The 16,901-nt window shown below is 37.4% G+C and overlaps 1 protein-coding gene across 15 annotated transcripts in view; it reads left to right on the top strand.

Annotated features, from left to right (window-relative positions):
- The first annotated feature begins 48 nt into the window (after positions 1-48).
- The window catches only part of EP400 (E1A binding protein p400), a 50,473-nt gene continuing 33,620 nt past the window's right edge, over positions 49-16,901 (top strand). For 6 of the 15 annotated variants that reach the window (XM_026058739.1, XM_026058742.1, XM_026058753.1 and 3 more), the window contains exons 1-12: positions 60-125; positions 1,625-2,978; positions 9,160-9,244; positions 9,674-9,781; positions 10,486-10,865; positions 11,149-11,451; positions 12,231-12,416; positions 13,828-13,968; positions 14,073-14,151; positions 14,432-14,484; positions 15,960-16,017; positions 16,657-16,746. In XM_026058739.1, coding sequence (XP_025914524.1) covers positions 1,656-2,978; positions 9,160-9,244; positions 9,674-9,781; positions 10,486-10,865; positions 11,149-11,451; positions 12,231-12,416; positions 13,828-13,968; positions 14,073-14,151; positions 14,432-14,484; positions 15,960-16,017; positions 16,657-16,746 — 2,806 coding nt within the window. In that variant the 5' untranslated portion in view covers positions 60-125; positions 1,625-1,655. Of the gene's footprint in view, positions 126-1,624; positions 2,979-9,159; positions 9,245-9,673; positions 9,782-10,485; positions 10,866-11,148; positions 11,452-12,230; positions 12,417-13,827; positions 13,969-14,072; positions 14,152-14,431; positions 14,485-15,959; positions 16,018-16,656; positions 16,747-16,901 lie in introns of all 15 variants that reach the window. The other 9 variants (XM_026058738.1, XM_026058745.1, XM_026058741.1 and 6 more) reach the window with 6 other exon arrangements.

A 16,901-nucleotide genomic window follows, 5' to 3' on the forward strand; every position in this document is an offset into this window, starting at 1 on the left:
AGCGGGGCGGGCTCCTCTGCGCACACAAAAGGAGCTCCCGACTCCCTGGGCAGGCAGCGCGCCGCCGACGCTTCGCTATCACCGTGTAATTACGTGTTTTCACCCGGGCCGTAAACGTTGCCGAGGTACAGGCAATTAAAATAATAAGACCTTGCTACTAGCGATAGGTGATATCATTTGGATCTTAATTATTTGGTATCGGTGTCATGAAAGAGTCACCACACCACTAAGTATTGCAGCATTGTTAAATCTTTCGGAAGAGGTGCCTGTAAGGAGTGGATTTTTCTCCCTCCCCCCTGCGCTGGTTTAAGCTCTGAGGGCCGGGAGAGGTGAGACCTGCCCGGAGACGGGCTTGGCTCCTTGTGCGGGCTGGCCCCGTCCCGCAGCGTGAGGTCCTGCACCCGCCCGTAGCCCCTTTCCTCTTCTGCCGTTAGACAGCACGTGTGTGACAGCGCTGCTCTGCTTCCCACCTTCCTGGGGAGAGGACCGTTTCCTGCGGCCAGGAAAGGGATATCCCCGTCCCCAGGGCTTGAACAGATTGCCGCAGATAGCCCGGGACAGGGGAAGAGATTTGTGTGGCGATTTACTGTGCGGAGCGGAAGAGTAGCAGGACATCCAATTACTGCACACATGCCTTTCTGCTCGTGCTGCGATGTTGATATATACTGCCTCTGGCCACTTGTGACGAGGGGTTGGGAGTTAATGTAGTTAGAAGCAAGGGCAAATGGCAGCATACGTGTCTGTGTTTGGCCTGAAATACTGACAAGGAACAGTTATTTTCAAAATATGAGAGAAATTTTGAGAAAAATCAATTTTCCTTTTTCTTTTGCTGCTGCGTGACACCCAGCACTGTGTCTGCTGGTCAGTGCATGTTAATGGACTTTTTTTTTTTTTTTTTTGCTAAGTGACTGAACCTCAAAATCAGAGTGCTTTCTAATCTCTGGATAGCTTGGCTCAATAAACAGCATTTTAAATGAAATGCAGATTTGGATTGATTTTTATCTTTTTAAAGTGTTGGTGTTCTGAAGGAAAGAGAATGCAGAATTAAATATCATGTACAATACTTTTTCAAACTTCCAGATCATTTGGAAAAGAGATCTTTCATGCAACATCTATATTTTCTTCAATAGTTAGAATAATAAAGTTGAGTAGTCTGTGTCCACTTTTCATAATATTTTTCATTATTATTGATGAAACCTACTTTACATTTTTGCAGCTGCTGTGTTTTGGAGAATATAGTATTAAATGGTAAAACATTGAAACATTGGGAATAAAGAGCACAAAAGGAGTAGGTATTTTTGATAGTGGAGACTTTTCATTCTTGAAGTTCCACAGAAAAGGAAAAAGTGTTTTTAATCATTTAAAGTCAGTCTGACTGCTTAAGAGGAATGTATCATTTGTAAACTATTCAATAGCATTTTGTTAGCTAGAGAAATGTATGAGGGATTTAAGTAAGTTTTCCTGGTGATGAGGATTTCAGAAAACTTGACTGATAACGTAAAACTTCTAAGTAACTGCAAAGACAGAATAACTAAGTTCCTACTAGAAGGTATTCTAATAGTTTCTCTCAGTTACAGAAATGTATTTACCTTCCCTGAATTTCTGTTTTTGTATATTTCTTTAGAATATACTGTAAAAACTCTAGAGCAGTGATAATGCACCATGGTAACGGTCCTCAGAATGCTCAGCGTCAGCTCCAGAGGTCCAGATCCTTCACAGGCAGTGAGGGAGAGGAGCAACAGACAAATTTACCCCAGTCCCCTGCAGCTTCTTTTGCACCTTCAGCAAGCCCATCTGCACCACAGTCCCCCAGTTACCAAATACAGCAGTTTATAATGAGCAGAAGTCCAGTAGCTGGGCAGAATGTGAACATCACGCTACAAAACGTTGGACCAGTAGCTTCAGGAAACCAGCAGATAACACTTACCCCTTTGCCAATTCCAAATCCAACATCACCAAGTTTTCAGTTTAGTCCTCAGCAGAGGCGGTTTGAGCATGGATCCCCATCGTATATTCAAGTCACATCACCGCTGCCTCAACAAGTTCAGTCTCAAAGCCCTACACAGCCGAGCCCTGTGCCGGTGCAAACATTACCGAGTGTTCGGGCGGGTACGCCAGGCCCTGGCCTGGGTATGTGCAGCCAGAGCCCCACTAGAGGTTTTGTAGATGCTAGCGTACTTGTGAGACAAATCAGCTTGAGTCCTTCAAATGGTGGACACTTCGTATATCAAGAAGGACCAGGAATTGCACAGATTGCTCAAGGAGCTGCAGCACAAGTACAGCTTCCATCTTCTGGGACGCCTGCTACCGTAAGAGAACGCAGACTTTCACAACCTCATTCACAGTCTGGTGGCACTATTCATCATCTGGGTCCTCAAAGTCCTGTAGCTAGTGGAGCAAACATGCAATCTTTGACTAGCCCAGGTCATATTACAACTACCAGCTTGCCTCCGCAAATCAGCAATATTATCCAAGGGCAACTTATGCAGCAGCAGCAGCAAGTGCTTCAAGGACAGCAGCTGAGTAGACCCATTGGCTATGACAGGACTTCTGGTGGATTAATAGCAGGAGTTGGAGGACCTAGTGCATTTGGAATGACATCACCACCTCCTCCCACAAGTCCTTCACGGGCCACGGTACCACAGGGACTGTCAAATCTTCCTCTTGCTCCTACAGTTAATACGGCAGTGAAAAAACAACCCAAAAAGTTGGAGGAGATTCCTCCTGCCAATCAAGAGACTGCTCAGATGAGAAAACAATGTTTGGATCATCATCATAAGCAAATGGAAATGCTTAAGGAAACTTTTAAGGAATGTTTGATTGAACTGTTTTTCCTGCAACATCTTCAAGGGAATATGATGGACTTTTTAGCTTTTAAGAAGAAACATTGTGTTCCACTGCAAGCATACCTTAGGCAAAATGACTTGGATCTGGAGGAGGAGGAAGAGGAGGAACAATCTGAGGTTATCAATGATGAGGTAAGAAATCTTTTGGTTAATGTTTTGAAATAAAATAGTAGAGGAAGTTGTTGCACCTGGATTCTGAAGTATTAGACAGTATGAGAGTATCTGAAAAATCATTTTTACTTTAAGTAGTATTGCAGGGTTTTTTTAAATGCATGCTTTGAGGGAATGCAGTTTTGCTAGGTAGTGTTATCTTACAGGTTGGTTTGAGCATGCAATCAGATGTATGTATTTAAAAGCAAAGTACTTCAGAGAGGTGCAAGGAGCTTTTGTTGTCCTAGTTTAGTATGCAAGTCCCGTATGTGAAATAGGTAAGATAAAACATAAATAAGTTTGGCATTGCTGTGGAAGCTGTTTTAAGCTATCAGAATGATTATGTATCATAAATTAAATTTCACTCACTAGTCATACACAAACCAAAAAAAAAAAAAGCAAAAAGTCTCATAAGAGGTTAAACCTTTATTTGTCTCTTGTGAATTCTAATTATTTATTCTCATTAATTATGTGAATCATAATGTATATGGATCCACAGTAAGGCATCAGTTTATTTAGGTCGTCTTAGAACCTTGTGCATATATTGCAGCCTGAATGGTTTAAAAAAAAAGAAAAAAAAAGAAAAAGCATTTATAGCCTGGACATTAAAAAGTTAACTTCTGTTATTTACACAGAGGTTTAAAATAATTAAATTACTTTAATCCACTGTTTATTAATGGCAAATGACTTGAAATAAGCTTGCTGCAAACAGATGCCGTGCAGCTTTCCTTCATGTTTGTACCCATTCATGTTAGTCTTGACCCGCAGCACCCCTTTGGGTGCTGGAACAGTGCCTCTCTTGTGCAGAGCGTGCCAGTTGTATGGTAAGTGGTTGCAACAGTGCTGATATAACTGATGAATTAGCACCACTTGGCACTCATAAATACCTTTTAAAATTTGTGGAAATGTGTGGGTATGCAGTTGCTTTTTTGTATTAAAAAAAAAAAAAAGTTCTGTAAAGAAACTCATATTGCTTTGAAATATCTGTTATAAATCAGTGTCTTCAGTGAAAATTGGTGACTCTTAGGTGTAAGTCATTAGTGGTCACATCTTCAGTTGGAATTTGCAGGAAATATTAACTGTGTAACTGCTGGAGTTTAACTTGTTCATTGTTTTGTGGTCTGAAGTTCTTTATGAGGAAAAAAAAAATATATGTTCTGTTTATGATAGTTATTGATAATTTTAAAGGAATCGTTTATTTCTATATCTAGGAACTTAAAAACTAGCCTGTTATAATTTATTGACAATGGCTATCCAATATTTTTTTCACTTGGCTTGTATTTTGTCAGATTGTTTAGGTGTTCTTGTTGGTTTGCATGTTTGTCAGCTGAAAAACAGGTATTTTTAACTGTAGTATGCAAATTTTGAGATCTTTAGTGGATGTAAATTGTATAGGTTCATTGAAGTCAGTGGTACTACTACAATTTACATCAGTTGAGACTCTGCCCCTCAGTCTTGTGGGTTTTGAATTTGCTGTACTTAACAGTTTCTTGTGATGGATCATCTTGTTCGTGAAAGCTGCTTGTCAGTTTAACTGCTGGAAAATATTGCAGACTGCAACAACAAGTTGTTTCAGTGTTTTCAAATGATGAATCCTTTTGAAAGATTAAGACATCTTTTGAGTATGTTATTTCTTTGTATTTTTTGTCGTCTTCTCTTTTATTTCCCCCTCCCCCCTCTTTATCACTTTCTGCTAAAGCAATGCACTTCATCCCTTGCCTGGAAAGGTTGTTCACTTTGGGAATTAATGGGGGAGAGCGAATGGTGGCTGTGCTCATTGCTTAATTAAATGTTGGGGCTCTCTTAAGTTCAAACTGTCTGTCATGCTAATTTGTTGTCCATTAGGAACTACAATCATTAAACTTAAACCACGCTTTTATGTGAACTGGATTTAAGAAAAGCTTTCCAGTGGTGAGAGGTCACTATAGATAGTCAAGGCCTTACTCTGTTCTGCTACTAAAAGTGAAACAGAACTCTTCAAAAATCGCCTGCGTTCAAACCAAGCTGCACTGGTGGTCATTTACTTATAATCCCCTCTTCAGTGAGGTGCCATCAGTCAAAAACAAGTGTGTTGAACAGTTTAAAAAAGAAAAAGAAGAAAAACTTTTAAAAAGAAAATGATTCTCCCTTTTTTTTTTCCCAAAATATTTCTCTCAGGTAAAGGTTGTGACAGGAAAGGATGGGCAGACTGGTACTCCTGTCGCTATAGCAACCCAGCTTCCTCCAAATGTTTCTGCTGCTTTTTCATCCCAGCAGCAACCATTTCAGGTACTTTTCAATGGTTCTAAAAATGTAGTTTCATCCCAGATTTTTTTTCTTCATTCAGATTTGGTATTTCTTAGATAAATTAGAATTTTCCCAAGAGCCCATCCCTTATCATCTAACAAAACAAAGAAGATCTTTGCAATCTTAAAATGCATCAGTGTTAATGGAACATTGAGGAAGTTAAATCTCTGTCTCAAAGTTGCTGGCTTATTTCATTAACTTTCAGCTTGAATGTTTTCACTTTGGTTTGTTTGTCTTTTGTTTCCCTAATGCATTTGGTTCATTTGTGCATTCTGCATAGTGGTAGTGTGGATTCTTTTGTCTGTGGCATTGTAACTGTGGATTTCTTCTAAATTTCTTTTCTTTTTTTCTTTATTTATTAAAGGTCTTGAGTATGGCTGCAGAAGGTATTGGTTTTACCTTCCCTGAAATATTTCAAATAACAACAATAACGCCTCTGCCAGTTTTTTTAAATAACTAACACCTTTTCATTAGCTCTACCTTAAATGATAGCAAGAAGAAACTGAAGTGCTTATTTTTATTTTATAGGTACTTTTTACAAATTTTTGAATGAGGGAACAATGTACAAAACAAAGGGAGAATGTGGTAATCAGTTACTGTTTTTGTGGATCACTGATGATGCAACTTTTAGATTCAAGGTAGTATGGGTGTATGCAACTACCACCAGCCCTGTGTTACTGGGACACCATTGCTTATGTATCCAGAGAAGTAATATACGCTAGTTCCCCTACAGCTAAAATGCTTACCTTTTAGCTCAATTACATACACTTAAATAACAAATGATACAGGGTGAATTACTGATCTCTACCATAAAAGCCATACAGTCTGCACTACTTTCATCTAGTTTTTGGAAAATGGAGAGTTAAAAGCAATGTAAAATTGATGGTATTCCCATATACTATAAATGGGTTATTCATTATGGTATTTTACAAATGAGTTGCTTAGTAAAGGGACTTGCACCGAGAGCTTTGTTATGGCCAGTGCTGACTTGTTTTGGAAGTCTTCGGTAGTCAGGCTTCATCTAAATTGTTTAAAATATGTAATATTGTGTCAGGTTATTTCTTATAGTGATTATGCTTATCATTAAGTTCCAGCTAAACCAATGATGAAAGTAGTTTCCAAAGTACTACAGCATTTCAAAGCTGTTTTAGAAAAACTGGAAGGTACATACTAGACATATACAAAACTCTATGTACTTGGGATAATAGCTGTTAGCACAAAATTTTAACAGGAAGCATCATCTGTTTCCATAAATATTTCTCTTTGTAACTGCTTATAGACAAGTAGTGTATCCTGATCAGCATTGTCATTCAATTTTGAGTGCATAAGTGCAGCACTCAAGATGATTTTTGTGGGCATGCCGCATAATCATGACCTCCAGAAAACTGTTATTTTAATTAAACTTAGGACAGTTTTAGTCCTACCACATACCTTGTGGTATGTGAATGCAATTTATAAAAACATATCATCTTTGCTCTTTGAAGTGTCTAGCCTAAATTAGGTGATGATAATGCAGACAAGTGGGAGGCTTAAGAAAATGTTAGTCAGAAATCCTAAAGTGGAGCTGTAGCCTGAAACTGTGAGAATACAATCATCCAGAGTAAAAGTGCAGATGAAATAAATGGCACTGGAAGCAGTTTGGAGAACATATCTTCTTAGACTGATGTCCCAGAAGGCATTTGATGCAAACAGCAAATAAGCTGGGTTTGTTAATTAATTCAGAAGTGTTATATAAAACATGTTTTTGTGAAGTTATTTTGAATAATTCTGTAAATGCCTGTGTATGATGCTCTGCCAGATGTTGGCTATTAGACATAAAATATGCTGCATGTCTGCTTTGGGAGAAAAAAAATTTGAAAGCTTAATTCATATTGAGTGTGATATGACAGTGAACTGCTGACCATTGAGGATGAATATGGGTCAAATATTCTTAAAACTAAAATTCGTATCTTAACAGTATAGCTGTATCACTAGAATCACCGCAAATGCCCTCACAGCAGCAAAAGTATTAAATTTTGTTATTCTTAGCTGTTGATGCAATCTGAATGGTATGAGATGTATTCTGCTCAAAAAGAAATGTTTTAAACCCAGTCATTTTAGGTGAGGATGTCTGTCTATTAATATTGTTTGAAGAAACACTGAAGATGTAGTTGTGACTACTACAGTTTATTTCAGTGTAGAGTGGTGTTTACTTAGGCTTAGTTTACATTGGTAGAATTTCTATTAAAAATGGAGAATAAAGGAACTGTGAATAAGTGAGAAGTTTTTTGGGGGAAATTGCTGTCTTTGCTAGGGACATGTTTAATGATACAAAAGCTGTTGTCATAATAAGTTTTCACAAGACTTTTGGAAAAACTTCACTGTACATGTATGTTGTGGAGGCTCTTACCAACAGCAAATTGCACTTAGAGAACTTGAGTGGTAAATCAGCTCATTGGCTTGGACTTACGTAAAGGCCTTCTTTGTATTTTCTAATAGAATCTTTTAAGCCCTTTCTATTGATAGCCCTTATTTTCCTCATACTAAGTTTCATTGTGGAGTATTGGATATAGCATGGCTAGGTATTGAGGAGGATTTAAAAATAGGACTTCAAAACTTACTGAAGAGAGCTGGGCTTGTACAAACACTGCCAAACATTGTTAAGTACTTGCTAGTAGTGCTGAGGGCCCAAAGAGCATGGAAATCATCATATATCCGAACTCATCTGCTTAAAAAATCCTTTATCTAAATCTGCCATCTGAATCTGGTATTGAAAGAATTGTCTAGGTTCTGCCATCTTTGCCAGTATTAATTGTAGTATTTCAAAAAGTTTTAATGCACTGCATAATCCTACAGAATAAGATTTCAACTTGCTGAATCAAATCCCTGTGATTTCTTTTCCATCACAGTATTCATAGTGCTCTTCCAGGCTTGTTAATTCATAGTTGTGTGACATTTATCCTCAGGCAAAATGTGTAGTAAGTTCTAATGTGTTCTGAGGTGACAGTAGCTTTTTAGGAAGATTGTTTCTCAACATAAAGTTATTTCTTCGTACTTTTTTTGCTTGCTGTGCAAACAAGTACAAGTCTAGCATCTGCAAAACTGGAATTGGAACTTGTAACTTGGCTGAGATTCTTTTATTTCATGTTTTGAGTCTTAGCAATTTTTCCTGAAGTATTTCAATGCTAACTCCCATAGAACTCTATCGTGAGAGTGACAATGGTGGAGGCTCTTGCGTAAGCTTAAACTGTCTTCAAGATGAGAATTAATTTCTGTGTTACTGATGTTTTACACAGAATGAAAAGGATTATCTTTCACAAATGTTTTGACTCTTATTTCTTATTTTTGTACCTCGTTAGTTTTGATACAGTTAGTTTTGATATAAATGCTCTTTCCTCATCTAATTTCCCTTCCATTTAATCCTGTAATGAAGCCACAATGTTTAATTTCTGTCATGTCAGCTTTTTATTGCAGCTGTATGCTATACGAATATGTTGTTATGACATCATTGAAGCATTAGGCAAATGATGAAGAGTAATACATTAATGAAAACTTCCATTTATAGAAAAAAATCACAAAACTTTTGACCAAGTTTACTTTTTTACATGCTATGTTTTCTTGGATTTGATACAATTTAAAAAAAAATTCAAATGTGTATTATATATAATTAGCTTCATCAATTTAGTTGCTGTTTTGAAACTTAAACTGAAGGAAAAGTATCAGTGCAATATGGGCACAAAATTTCTAGCAGATACTGGATCAGTCTTATTTTCTTCATTATACAACTGTTTTGAAGAATTCGTTCTCCAGTGGCCTCTTTACATCTGTTTGTAACTTAAATGTTGTGCTAGACTACTCACATATTGAACTTCTGTGATTTCTTTTCTTTTTCCAATAGCAAACACATACAGTAACTCCTGTTACGGGGACTGTGAGCACCATAGAAATTGAAGCTCTTAAGAGACAAGCACTTGTGCCAGCAGGTATGTTCCTCTCAAGCAGATTTTCAGTTTAATTTGTTTTGTTTTGTTTTTTTTTCCAAACAGTTAACGAAGCCCACTGTTCACTAACTCTTGAAATACAGTTTTGCCTCACCTTGGAAACTGCCAGATCGTTAGCACTATCTATTGTGAATGGTGCTGTGTGAAGAGTGCACTCCGCTCACAATACATAGGACTGGATTTGGCAAGCATAGAAACATTGTTAGATTGGTTATTCTAGCTAAGAAGATTGGAGATGGCCAACTTGAAGTTAAAGGGACTCTGCCCTTGGAGCATGTTCTTCATAAATGCTACACATGCATAGTAGTCGTAGCTTTCTGAGCTGATGTTGAAATCATGTGTAGTAGTTTGCTTTGTAAAACTGAACCCATTCCATTATACCATGCCATAAATGGAATTTGAATATCACAGATTCGTCTAAGAGACCACGAATTGAAGTGGGCCGTCATGGGATGGTTTTTCAGCATCCGGGTGTGGCTTCAGGAGTTCCTCTTCAACAGCTAATGCCAACGGCACAAGGTACTGTGTCACCACATGCCAATTGCACATTAATTTAACAAGGAGATGTTAGTGATGGGACTAGAAACTTGGGCTTCCAGCCTTCCAAGATCCTAGCCCCACCACATACTTCTCCATGTAAATTAATACTTGGTATGCAATGCCTGGTTTGTTTAAGGAGCTGAGTGACGGGCTCCAAAGGTGCATGTGGGCATGGAAATACGTCACAGGTGCTGATGCAGAATGGTTAATCTGAGAATCCTGGAACTGAGCCAATGGTTTGTGAAAAGGAAACCTCCTAATCTGCAACATACATGACAATTTTTTTTATTCAGTAGTCATGCTAGGTTTTAGAGCATATGTTAGAGTGAATGTATTAATAACTAAATGTTATTTAGACTTGATGCTGTTATTTCAGGTTAAATTCCTGTTAGCTCTTCACTCCTTTTCTTTTTAAATATAGGAAACTCAGAAGACATTTAATGACACGTTTTTTATAATAGCTGTGCTCCAAATTTTAGTTGTAGTCCTGTGCATGAAAAACTTTGCTGTTTATTGTAATGGTGATTTACTTTGTGATTGTGATGTGGTATTTTCAAGTGATGGTGTCTTGTGGCAAAGTAAGTAACAAATCAGTCTACTTGCAGTTGACTTCCTCATTATACTAGTAAAGAGCACTGGACCTTTTAATTTCATCTGTGTGTGTGTTTTCTCTTGCTTTGTAGGTGGGATGCCTCCCGCTCCTCAAACTGTACAGCTAACTGGACAGAAACAGAGTCAACAACAGTACGACCCATCTAAAGGTCCTCCGGTGCAGAATGCAGCAAGTTTGCATACACCACCACCGCAGCTGCCAGGGCGACTGCAACCCGCGAATGTCCCCATGACATCTCTCCCAGCTGCACTGCAGCTTTCGCAGCAGCAACCACAGATAGTGGAATCTCCAGCTCAGCCCCAGATTCAGGTGAAGATCCAGCCCCAAGGTGTACCCCTGACTTCTGCTCCACTTCCAGCACCACTTCAGCAGCAGGTGCCGCCAGCAATCCACGTACAAGGACAGACACCAAACCAAGTGTCACAGCCACAAGCTACAATGCAGCAACAGGTATATGAGCTTTTTTGGGGTAAAAATATGTCTATTTCAATGCACAGTAAAATATACCAATATTATCTTCCTGAAGACATGTGAAAGATTCTAATGTTTTTTTAACTCTACTGGACAAACACACTTAGACATAGCCTACAAACAAAAATCCTTTCCTTACAAAAATGCAGGTGTAAATTTTTTTACTGAATTAAAGTTAGGTCAGCATTGCATTCTGCTGTAATGCAGGCTAAGACAGTATCGAACGCGAAACTCATCACTAACAAATGTGTTTCTTGGGCAGACTGTGACTCTGACACGACCATCTGCAGATCCTGCTCAGTCTTCTCAGAGACTTACGGCAAATACGCTACCGCCTACCTCATCCATTGCGCCAGCAACCATCTCAGGCACAACGCCGCCTTCTGCATATCCAGTACAAACAAACAGAACATCTCCAGCAACTAACAAGTCATTATCTCCTATTGCCTCAAAACCACCAGGCTTAGCAGTAGCAGCAGCACCTAAAACACAAAGTCCAGCTCAGAATGCAGCAGTATTACCACAGGACAACTCTCAAGACAAGCTTGCTGAGCAAGTAAAGCTGGTAAGATTCTTTCTTTTTTTGGCGGGGGGAACTTATAAACAGTTAACACACAGATAAGTTACATGTTTGAGTTATGAAGATGGGATGTTTTCTGTGTATGACGTTTTAGAAGTTGTTTTACTTACTGGGTTTTGCTTTTATGCAGAAGAAGTTAAAGAAAAGTTCAAAGAAGTTAAAGTCGCAAATGCTAATAAGACTGATAAATCTTCAGAGTTGTATGCTTTCTCTTTCTACTATATTGATTCTATCTAGTCATTCAAGGCAGCTGCAGCCTTATTTATATTTATAATAAACTGGAGACATGTTGTTTTGCTTATTTAACGGGAACTTCATAGAGAACTTGTTTTTTCTAAAAATTAAGAAGTGTTAGTAATGAAGATGTCTTTATTCTCTTCTGTGTTTCTCTGTGGATGAATACAACTGCAATTTCAATTTATAAAAAAAAGAATTATTTGATTGCATTTTACGTGTGTCTTGTACCTTGCTTTTTGTGCTGTCCAGTGAACCTCTTCATTCTTTTATTTAACAAGGTACTTTTTGTAATACATGTTAAAGGACTGTGATTCTCTTTATGCATAAGTTGAATTTAGTCTGGTAATTCCTACATTGATACAATATTCAGACTTGATTTGTATAATGCATGTGTCATGTTGTTACACTTTTTTTGCTCTCAATTATTTTGATGAAGTTGGAGCAAATATTGTTTCTATATTTGGCTACTATTGCAGGTGCATCACATAGCTTCTTTGTAATGGTATGTACTTTTTTTTTTTTTAAAGGAAAATCAAATCCATCAGCGAATAGCAGAACTGAGGAAGGAAGGTTTATGGTCCCTGAGGCGACTTCCTAAACTCCAAGAGGCCCCAAGACCCAAATCTCACTGGGATTATTTGCTGGAAGAAATGCAGTGGATGGCAACTGATTTTGCTCAAGAGAGGAAGTGGAAGATGGCAACTGCTAAGAAGGTACTTGAAAAACACATCATTTTGAATCAAAACAATTAATCTTGGTGTCATTCAACTTTGTACCAAAACTGTTTAAACAGTTTTTTCTATGCAAAAAAGTGATGAGAGTATAAAGCACTGATTTTTAACTTAATGGAGAAGCCTTTTTTAGCTTTGGATAATCTAGCATTTGGCACTGAATTGATAATTGTGTTGATTTCAGATGCAAATAATAGTTTGGGGTTTTGTGGATTTTGTTCCTCTTGAAATAAAATAACTTATTTAGGGGTCTCAGTATGTATGTTAACTCATATTTAAAAATGATGGCCATCATGGCTGTCTCACGTATCACTTACTCCCCTCAATGAAAAGTAAATATAGAATTTCATAAATCATTTCCATTGGGTGTGATTCTCTGTGTAGTTCTTCTGTTTGTCTCAGAAGAAGATGAAGGAGAAACCAGAGAGTTCTAGGGGCAGCAGTGGAAGCAAGGTATAGAACTGTTTCTGTAGGGGAAGAGAGCAACAGAGTGGGCATAATTAACTTAGTGATGGAATGAAAATTGGGTTGGTTTGAGATGAAATATGTAAAATCTGTTTACATATATTAAACAAGGGTTTGCTATGGATTCCGGCAATCTTTCACTTTCTTTTGAAACATTTGTTGACCAACTTTGGGAAGTGAAGAGAACTGAAGATCGTTAGTTTAATTTGCCATTTTGTTTTCTGTTGTATATCCCAAAGCGCTGCAAATTCAGACTCTTTTCCTTAGAAGCATAATATTAAAATAGATGTATTATTTTGTGAATGCAGATCTGCATTTTGAAAATAATTTGAATCTGGATTTGAAGTACTTTATTTGTGACAAATGGTGGGTTTTTAAGAATAGGAGAAATAGGCGCAGGGCAAATATGGAATGATCCTTCCCCTGGCAGTATCCTTCAAACTTCTGGAAGTCAACATTTTAGGGATCTCCTGAGCTACCAGTTGCAATTGAATCAGTTTTTAACAGTCACTGATGGACCTGTCTTTCATTCATGTATGTGCTCTCTTTTTGAACTCATTTTACCTTTGGTCTCTGACATATCGAGATGTGATTTCTAAGCTTAATATGTATTGTCTGAAAAAGGTTTTCTTTTATATGGTTGCTGCTAATTTCAGTAGATTTTCTCTAATTCTTGTATTGAGAGAGAACAGTGAATTAAGAGTTCCCTGCTGGATTGCTTAGTTATATTTCCTGTACTTTCTTTTTCCCTTTGTTTTTCCTGTCTGTTGTTTTACTGACATGGTAGGAATTAGACACACTGGAGATAAGTGCTAGATGTATTAAAACTTTGGTCAACAGCTAACTACTGCTACCTAATATAATCTTAAGAAACATGATGTTCTATATATTGAGGTAACCTAATTCAGCCTTTCTGACGGCATTTTAGATGGTAAGAACTGTGGCTCGTTATCATGAAGAAAAGAAACTTAATGAAGAGCGAGCTAAAAAGGAAGAACAAAATAAACTAAGGCGAATTGCTGCATCAATTGCTAGAGAAATAGAATACTTCTGGTCTAACATCGAACAGGTAAAATGCTGGCTCTTTAATATTTGTGTAGGTCACTGCTTTTTTATCTTCAGTATTTTATTTATAAAATGTAAATGCTTTATTAAACTTTATTTACATTTTAGGTTGTTGAAATAAAACTGCAAATTGAATTTCAAGAGAAAAGGAAAAAAGCTTTGAATTTAAAGAAAATTTCAAAGAAAGGTAATTGTATTTCATTTCATAAGAAATCCAGTATAAATTCCTGTGCCTTTGTTCTGTATAATTTCACTACATTGGGGTTTCATCTTATTGGCAATAGAACTGATAGATGCTAATAACAGATTCTGAACAGATGTGAGCTATGAGTTGTGATTTTTTTTGTTTTTCTGTTAGATTTTGTTAATGGTTCTTGTGTTTTCTGTTGGATGCAATCAAAAGTTAACTTAAGAAATATAAAATTGCTAAGTAACTAATGCATGCATCAAGTATAATAATTTTCCAGGTAAGGATGCAAAACCTACAGAAGACCTTTTATTGGAAAGAGAAAGTGAAATGGTAAGTCTTTGTTTCTTAAAAACATCGGATTAATTTAAATTAATATGTTCCTTAAATACACAGCGATGATAAGCAGATTTTGATGCAGTTAATGACAACTGAACTTATAGTCATTAGCACAAATATCATTATTTTTGGTTATGAACCATAATCTTTAACAGTGAATTGGGGAAGTGTGTTGTGGTTGACACGTGCCTTTTAAAGGAAGAGTTCATAATTATTCAGTGATTTTGAATCAGTCATTCTAAGGTTGTAAGACCACAAACTTCATAAATTAATTGCCAGACTTTGTTTCAGGCAGGAATTTATTCTACTGTAGCCAAGGATAAACTTTGTGAGGCATGAAAGCTCATTTTCAGCTGTTCTGCAGCCTATGTCATGGTTTACCTTCTGTGGTACGTAGGTATATGTTGCAGAATGAATCAAACTGAATGAAACTTAAATGTCCTTTGCCTTAGATGAAGTGTGCGCTAGGACTTCTTGGCTACATTTGTGCGATTGGAAGAAAACAAGCCAGGGACTGTTCTGTGGCCCTGAGCCATTTGCCATTGCACAGCTGATGTCCACTTGCTGAAATGCTCGCCTCTCACGAAGCAGAATGCCTGCATCTGAATTGCCTGTTAGGAACGAGCTTTAGCATGTGTTATCAGCCAAACCGTGGCCTAGTACTGTCTGTGAGAGTGTTAATTTGTACTGGCCAAACCATGCTACAGTTGAGAGTGAACAATTGTAGGCCAGTGCACAAGCCTATGCCATATCACTTTTTTATTGACTAGTGAAGACTTGGTCCTTGATTCCAGTTTGGATAAAAGTTCTGTACCTCAGTACTACTTTTAAAGGAAAGTTTGTGTTATTATTCTGTGCCACACTGGAGCGGACTAATTTGGGCTACAGACACTTGAAGTGGCTGATTGCAAACCACCTTCAATACAGAAGCAGAGGATCCACATCTGTATAACTGAACCAAGCTAAAATGTCTTGCTGAGAGTCATTAATGCAGCTGTAGTTCTTCTGAACCTGAGATGATCAGGCTGAGCAGCACTGCGCTTTTTCACATGGTATTGCTAGTTCAGGTTGACAGCAGCTGGTAGGTCATTAGGTAAAGCAGAACAGATATGCTCCAATTCCAAAATGAATTTGCATAGTTTTGATCTTGCTGAAGTCACACATGTTTTACCTAGGCTTGACACCGTTCAGATTGCACAGTCAAAAATCTTATTCTTTGTCTTTCATACTAAAGATGAGAGTTTAAAAACAAAAGGGGGGGGAAAGATTATTGGTTTAAACATAGATATTGTAAATGTAGTCCAAGATACCTTTTTTTGTTTTATTTCCATGACTGGGAAAATGCTGATAGACAATTAAGTGTCTGTTAGCTGCTGTCATTGCAAGGCACCTGTTGCTTTCTTTAAAAAAACAAAAAATCCCTAGCTTTGTGTTCTATGATTTTAAACATTTCAAATATTTAATGCTAGGGTACGTCATCATCTGGAAGGAAAAGAAAGGCAAGCACATCTTTGACTGATGAGGAAGGTAAATCGCTTTTCAAAATGGTGTGTCCATAGTGCGGTATGTGAGTTATGTAATAAAATCCTGAAACCATTGATTTTCAGTTCTTTACTGCATGTACCAAATACTTTTTGCAAACCTAATATCAACCCTCATCCACTTTTTTGAGAGATTGGATAGTAGACTAAGGAAAATGAAATTTTCACTGGAAACAAACTCCCATCATTGTTGGTAGATTTTGATTCTTTCTCTCCTCATTCCTTTGTTTCTCAAACCTTACTAATAATCTTAAATGTTTTTCTGACGCTTTCAGACTGGATAATCCATCTGCTTTAGTGACTTTCTTGTGATGATTTGTATGTCATATTTCTGACTAAAAAAAAATTCTCAGTTTATAGCTCCAAAATAATCTATCTCTGGGGACCATTGTCAACTAACCCTTAACACTTCAAGACTGCCTTTGTCCTGAGGCATGAGTGCTTTCACTTGTCTTTAAGACCTAGGTAGAGCTTCTCTCAGATTTTCTTGTTTTCCATGTATCTCATGCTGTTTGAATCCTACTAACTTTCATAATGTCCTATGCTGGTATGGTTTGGGGGGTTACAAACTTTCTGAATTATTGTGTAATTTGAATGCCACAGTTAGCATTTGTTTTGATTTTAGTTGAAGATGAAGAAGAAACAATTGAAGAACAAGAAGCTAAAGAGGGAAATATAAACCATCAAACTGAATTGTCTAACCTAGCCAAAGAAGGTAGGCATGCAGCTTGCTGCTTCTTTGTGGGCTCTGAAATAACATGTGAAAACACATAGCAGTTATTGTATTTGTGAATGGGGTTATCAGATGAAAAGCTGAATGCATTCAGATGTTCAGTCACATAATCTGTATTTTTCTTTTTTCTGTACAGG

The sequence above is a fragment of the Apteryx rowi genome, unplaced genomic scaffold (genome assembly GCF_003343035.1).
Source record: "Apteryx rowi isolate R43461 unplaced genomic scaffold, aptRow1 scaffold_15, whole genome shotgun sequence".
Lineage (NCBI taxonomy): Eukaryota > Metazoa > Chordata > Aves > Apterygiformes > Apterygidae > Apteryx > Apteryx rowi.